The sequence below is a fragment of the Ipomoea nil genome, unplaced genomic scaffold (genome assembly GCF_001879475.1).
Source record: "Ipomoea nil cultivar Tokyo-kokei standard unplaced genomic scaffold, Asagao_1.1 scaffold2705, whole genome shotgun sequence".
Taxonomy (NCBI): Eukaryota; Viridiplantae; Streptophyta; class Magnoliopsida; order Solanales; family Convolvulaceae; genus Ipomoea; species Ipomoea nil.
Window position 1 is genome coordinate 1,721,722 of NW_017619133.1, and position 7,550 is coordinate 1,729,271.

Here is a 7,550-nt window from a genome sequence, read left to right on the forward strand (position 1 = left end):
TTGTGCCTACTTGGGAGACCAAGAAGAGTTGAATAAAGAGTGAAGGGTGGTGGGTAGAGGTGGGAATTGGCCAGGCCCCCTGTAGGGGCCTATGTCCTAGCCTAATTAACCCCAAGTATATATAATTACCAAACCCTAACCCTCCACCTCCAAAATCTCATTCTAAATTATAATTCAACTACAAACATTGTTGCTAATCCTGCTATAAGTGTTCTTATTATTTAATTTTTTTTTTTATTAATTGTTCTTACTGTTATAATATTTAATGAAATGTCATAATTTAATTATGTGAGTTGATTGTTAACTATTTATGAGATTATATAGAATGACAAATAATAGTACAATTGAATTTATTTATAAACAAGTTAACGAGCATGCTGAAGTCGTGACTTGTTTTATTATTATTTTTTATATTTTAATGTTAGTATTTTTGCATTTTGGTGATATACTTATCTAGTTATGTATTAGTGTTGTATTAGGTATATTTTTTAAATTATTGAGATATACTTATTAAAGTTTTTAAAAAGTCTTAATATGTAGGCTTTAATAGCCTCAAAGTAGGACTTACTTTGAAGCCTTTTTAATAGTCTAAATATTAAAAAGGTTTTAAAAGCGCTTCTGGCCAAGCCAAGCCAATTGTAGGCGGGTAGTTATGTCATGGATCAGGGTCCACATTGCAAGGTGGATCCAGATTATATTCATAATTTTTAAACTCTATATTCACAAATTTTGAACTCTATATTCACAATTTTTTAACTGAGTATTCACAACTAATGATTTTTTGTAAAAAATAAAAATTATTGAAAACAACTCAGCGAGTAAATATTCAGTTCTATAATTGTGAATATAGAGTTTTTTTAATTGTGAATATAGAGTTATGAAATGTGAATATAGAGTTCAAAAATTGTGAATATAGAGTTATGCAATTTGTGAATATTGAGTTCTGTAATTTTGTGTATTGAAATCTAAAATTGTAAATATTCAGTTCAAAAATTGTGAATATAACTCGAATCCACCTTGCAATGTGGACACTGGTCCATGGCATAATTTGCTATTGTAGGCTCAGGCTTGAGCCTAACAAAAAGCCTACATACAAGCTTAGGTCAAATCTTAGACTTTTGATTTTCATAACAGGTTCAAGCCTAATTTTCTAAAGCTTGGCTCGGCCTATTTCTACCCCAGTGGTGGGTATGTTGTGGTGGTGGTAGAGGGTCAAAAAATAAGTGAGTACCCGGAAGGAGTTTGGCGGAAGCTGGTTGGATACTACACCAAGGTATTGGAATATTTCATCAAAAAGAGGGTGAGGGGGCAATCGAAATTCCTACTAAATGGCCTGGAGCGAGATTTCGACATAACCACACGTCGAGGGATCTTGTCTAGGATAACCTCCGTGGAAGAGTTGAGTAGTTGGCGAGCAAAAATGAAGTCGCCATTGTTGAGAATAGAGGTCAAAGAGGGAGGGAAGTCTACATCCTCGAAGAAACCAGGACCACATGTGATGAGGCCATTTGGATGGACAGCAAGGAGTGGTAGGGGAGTTAAGGGTGCTAAAGACATGGGGCCAGAGGAGGCAGAAGATGCTGGGGCGATCGGGAGAGTCGGTAATTAATTGGCAGGAGGAAAGTCTGTGTGGGGGCAAATCGCGGGTACGTCGATGGAGGTGACGGACGGGTTCTTGAAAATAGCTAGAGTTTTGGAGGTAGAGGCCTCTAGATGGTTGGGGAGTGCGAGGAGTGTCACGGGTGGAAGATAAGAGAGTCGGTTGAACCAACAGTAGTAAAGGAAGAGGGCATGGTGGCTCACGTGGAAGTATGGAATGTTAGGTCGAAGGAGTGACTAGTTGTTGAGATGTTCGATTAGTTGATTTTTTTTATTTTTTTTTATAAGTTCATTTTTTATGTATTGTAGGTTCAATTAAATAAAAGTTGTTCCTTTCAAAAAAAAAATTGAATAAAAATTGAAAAAAAAAATACAAAACATCCACAAGACACTAGTTTAGTTAAAATTGTGAATATAAGATTATTCCAGAATGATCATTTAAATTGCCACCCATACAACCTTGCACATATAGAATTTAGATTGGTTCACGCTATGCCAGCAAAACAAATATATTTTAAATAAAATGTGATTTCATGAGTTTATAAAAAGTTTTTCAAATTAACTATTTCTATGACAAAATTGAGATATAACCATTTAAATTCTTGCTCTTTAACATTTATAGAGTTTATAAAATAAGGGAAAAATTGCATTAGTTCTACACTGCACATCTCATAATATAGATATTGGGTGTGTTACAACAATGATGGGATGGAAAGTATGTTACTATAAAATAAAATAAAATAAAATAAAATAAACAATGAGCCTCTCATTTAGAACTTTTTAATAAAATATTTCTTAATACATTAATTTTAAAACCAATAATTAAACTTTACTGTTTTTAAAATTCAACAGGGTACCTACTTGAAAGTTGAAACTGTTGATTTTTTTTTTAATAATTTATAATAAAAAATAAAGAAGATCTACCTTCCGATATTTCATCATTCAACAATTACTGCTATGCACATTCCAATTTCTTGCATCAAAATCATCGACACTTCTTATTACAAGCGCACTAAACCACATCTAATCATATAAACAATACAATTATTACCCACCCACCCTTAATTTTCATCAGCAAAGAAGAAAATGAAGGCCGCAGCAATTTAATCTGTTATTATCCACCTCACATGCAGTCCCCACGAACTTCACTACCCACAGATTCCATTATTCGGATGTCACATCCTAGCTAGCCCTTTATTTATTTCTTCATACCAAATAATACTAATAATAGTAACCTAACTTATGTACATCATCCCAACCCCGCCGGAATTTCGACGACTTTAATAAGTCCACTCTTGTGGTAGTTGCATCTCCTGGTCGATCGTTGCCGGTTGCGTTTCGACGTCCGAATGTTGTTCTATTTGTGGAAGCGAGTCTTCTATTTTATTCCCCGTAGCTGTAACGCCAAACAAACAAATAAATAAATAAATTTATTAATAAAAAGCCCATAAAAAACGTAAATAATGTAATTACAATTAACTTGTTTAAATTAATTAGAGAGTTAATACTTCGACTATAGTGGTTTTTTTCAATTTCGTCCTAAACGATTTTGATAATATGTAGTCCCAGATATTTGTTTTTTTTGTACAATTTAGTCCTTCATTATTTATTCCGTCAAATTGGTATTAAACAAAGAGACAATTCAATAATTTCAATAATGATCTTTCTCTACGCGAAATGTGAAATCCCTCTTTAGTCTACGAATTACTCCCAGGACCTATGGATCAAATTTGAGAGTAATTCATAAAAGAAATAGAGATTTCGCACTTCACAGGTTAGAAGTAAAGAGATGTCAATATGAAAATTACTAAATTATTCCTTTATTTAACACCAAATGGACAAAATAACAAAAAGATGACTAAATTAAGCAAAAACATAAAAGTCTAAGACTACATTAAGCCACCAAAGCTGTTAGAACGAAATTTAAAAAAAAAAAAAAAAAAATTCATTATAGTCGATGATCATTTTGGATATTAAATCATTAATTAAATAAGTTAAACAGATTAAGTAACAAGTTCAATCTCCCAATTTATACCCGTGTGGTCCATAAAAAAATGAAGGTAGGAAAAGACATGTACCAAACTGTACTGGGCGATTACTAGGAGAGGCAGCATAGGTGTTTGATTGTGACTTGGCTTCCATAGTGCTGAAGTGGTGCTGTAGAGCTTGCAATACTCTTGTAGGTATTAAGACCGTAGAGCACCCTATTCTCATATCATAGTCAACAAGCGTTTACATCAGCACACAACACAATTTCAATACTAATAATATTTTAACAAACCAATCAATCAATAAACACACTTCAATTATTCCACCTTTGCAACGCCAAAGAGCCATTAACTTTTAAAATATTATTGATTGATATTTAGAATAATAAATATAATAATCATCCACCTATTAAATATCATCCTTTTATCAAATTTTATATCATTTCAAATTAATTTAATCCCATAAAATACATCTAGAAGTACTTTAAATCTAAAAGTAATTAAAAAAAAAAAAAAAAAAAAAAAAAAAAACAACGGGATTATAATTTCTCAATTATTCATGTTTTGATAATTACGGAGTATCAATTACACAATTTTTATTATAGTTATATATGTGTAGTTTAGTCGCTCTATTGTCTTTTAACGAATGATTGAAAGACTAAAATAGTAATTTTTAGTCTTAAAAAAAAGGCTAAAACTATCCCAAAGAATATCTCATCTCGATTAGTAGAGAAGGAAAAAGAAGAGTAGTGGATAGAAATGGGTGAAATGTCGGCCGAGTTGCGTGGATGGAGTGGACAGCCGCAGGGGAGTGGATAAGCTTGACTGGCATTGGTGGATCTAGATTCCAATCCCATGTTCCAGATTCCACGACAAAAACCAAAATACTACTCTCGCTGTCACTCCACCTTTCCACCGTCCGATTCCAATTTCCAACCCAACCCAACCCAAAGATCCCCACCGTCAATTACCAAAAACAACAAATTACATTATGAGTAACCTATTTTGTAATATCTGTTCAACATATCCTAGTAATTTTTCATTTAAAAAGCTAACAGTGAATCAAACAATAAAGTATTTGACTTTTCTAAAAAAAAATTAATACCCTAATTTCACCACAAAATTAATTTAAAAGTGAAATTTGTCCCCAATTTAAGAACCATTTTTCAGAAAATTCGGATATTACAATAACTCGCAACCCAAACTCTTCTCAACACCATATACTCTTGATAATCTTTACTGTAGATAACTTTTTTTTTAAAGAACACTATGAATAACTTTTACTCTGAATTCTTTTTAGTTCCTTTAAAATATTATCAAGCATGAAACAACTTTTTTTTAGATAGCCTTAGTCATCACACACCTCTACCTCTACCTCCCATAAATAATTAAGAAAAATTGCAATTTTCAGCTCTAAATTATCATTAGCGTTGCACTTTTCACTTTTTTAATAACAAAACATCAGGACGAACTTTACAATTTTAATATAATTCAGGAATAAAAATAAGCATAAAAAATTAATAAAAGAATGAAAGTGCAACGTAAAAGATAATTTAAAAGTGAGCACTACCAATATTTAAAGGATAAATTCTACCATTACCCTACATTTTAAGAATTTTTTAAGAAAAAAAAAAGTATAATTTTCCCAATTAACATAGGGATAGAATCAAGTAGCCGAAATTTTCGAGATGGAGAAGGTGTGGTAGTGTAGTTACGTAGTAGAGTGAGCATTCTGACACGTCGCAATCGCAAACAAAGTGTTACAATAATAATTGGCGGAAAAAAGACCCCACTCTGGACCAGCATATTGGTAAAAGGTTCTTTCATTGAAAAAGTTAGATGGCAGGTGGTACACAGAAGATACTCTCAATTCTCAAACATTACTCCCATACAAGAAAGGAATCTTAATTGGTTTTATAGCATACAATAAGATTCATGGAATATACTTATCACACTTTTCTACATCTAAATCCTTATTATAGAACTCATCCAATTGCTCAGTTAATTTTTACTTGAAACGACAATAATTAATCGAGTCATTTTTCATTAAAAGACAAATCGATAAGAATTTACTTTATAGTTTATAGAAAAAGTTTTGGAATCATTCCATAATTTTTACTTAAAACGACAATAATTAGTCAAATATTTCAATGAGACATTTTTATAAGAACGTAATTTATAATTTATATGGTAAATTATATTCTTTCATTCTCTTGTTAGGCAATTTCAAAATAATATCAACTTTATTAACTTAAAGGACACTAATATTTTTAATTTTTTTAATCTATTCACTTATTTTTAAAGGGAAAAATTAAATTCCTAATTTATAAATTAGAACAGAATTTAAAGCGTACCAGTTTTCTTCTTGGGTTCGGGTTGGCTGTGGTAGTTGCAACCACGGGGAATGAAAACGCCTGTCCCACTACTGGAAGCACCGGTTACGTAGCCGGAGCCTCCGAGGAAAACCGCCTGCATACCCGACCCGCTTCTCAACGTGTGGGCCCTTCCACCGCCATGTCCGTTTCCTCTTCTTCTGCCTTTCTTCGGCATGTGGTGCTCCGCCTCCGCTGCGTGCTCAACTCGTGGATGAATCGACTCGGTTTTCGCGACTCGTCTTCCTCGCGGAGTAGGATTACTCTGTTTTCTCAAGGATGATTGGTCTCTCATCGTGTAAACCTGTAAAATAATGGAGTATTGTTATTGAAGAAGAAGAAGAAATTGGAAAAAGGATTGTCTGATTTTGTTCTTACTTCGATTGGTCTCATCGCGTAATTTGCAGAGTCTGAATTCGCAGATGAGTTCGCAAGTTCCTGGCAATAGCCATAACCACACATCAAATCGAAATCTGATCTTCACTAACATTAGAACCAAAAAATACTTGAAAAATACCTAAAAAAAATTTTACCTCCTTGAATTTGGGAGAGTGTTCATGATCTTCAACCAAAATATTCGGCTCATCATCTTCATCCTGAAGCATATAACCGGCCATCTGGCGAGTCAACTCAGCGAGGAAATCCTCGCCTTCGTCGTCGTCGCTCTCTGTTTCAGTTCTGGTGGAGCCGACGGAACCGAAGGGCGTGCTGAGGCCGGAAGACGAGTTCTCGGAGCCGAACAGGGAATCGGCGACCCAAATAGGAGGAGGAAGGAGAGGAGGCTCTTTACCATGCAGGTCTGAAGAAGAATCCATGGAGGCCCAAAGGAATGATTCGAGGAGAGTGGAGATTCCTAGCGGTTTTTGATAGGGAAGAGAGGAGGCGAGATGAGATGAGAGGAGATGAGAGGAGATGAGATAACAATGAAAAAGCGAGCGGCTTAGGACGAAAACCGGGCTTTAATTAAAAGCGGTTGAGTTAGAGGTCTAGTGGTTGCACCTCACACTATAACAAATCACCGGCTACTTGTTGGAACTCTTGAAATAAAGTTTTGTATTAAAAATAATATCTTTCTAAAATTAAAAAAATAAATAAATAAATCTAAGGCTGTGGATACTGTAGAAGTTTTCTTAAAAAAGAAGTGTGTTGAAGTGGGAGGATGATGTGGGTGTGTTGGCATCCCCGAAAACAGGTTGGATCAAAATTAACACTGATAGAGCTTTCAAGAGAAGTATGAGTTTGGCGAGTGCAGGGGGCTTGCTCGTGATCACAAAGGGGAGTGACTCTTTAGGTTTATGACAAATATTGGGGTATTTAATAGTTTTGGCGCAGAGCTGTGAGGCCTAAGGAGGGTGTACGGCTGGCAAACAACAGGGGTTAAGTAAAGTCAACTTTGAATTAGATTTAGATTCCGTGGTGGCGGTCATGAACGGAGACAATATTGCAGAAGAGTGCTCCTCTTCCATTTTTAAGGACCGTAAAATATTGGCTACTTTGTGAGAGGGAAACAAATGCGCGGACCATCTGGCCAACCTGGGACAAACCGCGAATTGGGGTACTACGTGGCTCGACAACCCGCCGTTAAACTTAA

General features: G+C 34.5%; 1 protein-coding gene across 2 annotated transcripts; it reads right to left on the reverse strand.

Annotated features, from left to right (window-relative positions):
- Nucleotides 1-2,513: 2,513 nt before the first annotated feature.
- LOC109156445 lies at nt 2,514-6,923 on the reverse strand. 2 transcript variants are annotated; one of them, XM_019304317.1, is made up of 5 exons: nt 6,493-6,915; nt 6,338-6,397; nt 5,942-6,263; nt 3,678-3,803; nt 2,516-2,995 (listed from the first exon to the last, which is right to left on the reverse strand). In XM_019304317.1, exons 1-5 carry the CDS (start codon nt 6,772-6,774, stop codon nt 2,880-2,882), a joined length of 906 nt encoding a protein of 301 aa, XP_019159862.1. In that variant the 5' UTR covers nt 6,775-6,915; the 3' UTR covers nt 2,516-2,879. The 2 variants fall into 2 exon arrangements, with proteins under 2 accessions (XP_019159864.1, XP_019159862.1); XM_019304319.1 differs by lacking the exon at nt 3,678-3,803 and having other exon boundaries at nt 2,514-2,995; nt 6,493-6,923.
- Between the last annotated feature and the right edge of the window lie 627 nt (nt 6,924-7,550).

Bases quoted from the DNA above. Each gene is read 5' to 3' on its own strand.
- LOC109156445 (XM_019304317.1), bottom strand. From the start codon at position 6,774: ATGGATTCTTCTTCAGACCTGCATGGTAAAGAGCCTCCTCTCCTTCCT. The intron at 6,398-6,492 runs GTAAAATTTTTT...GGCTATTGCCAG, and splicing joins ACTCTCCCAAATTCAAGGAG to GAACTTGCGAACTCATCTGC. The intron at 6,264-6,337 runs GTAAGAACAAAA...ATTATTTTACAG, and splicing joins ACGCGATGAGACCAATCGAA to GTTTACACGATGAGAGACCA.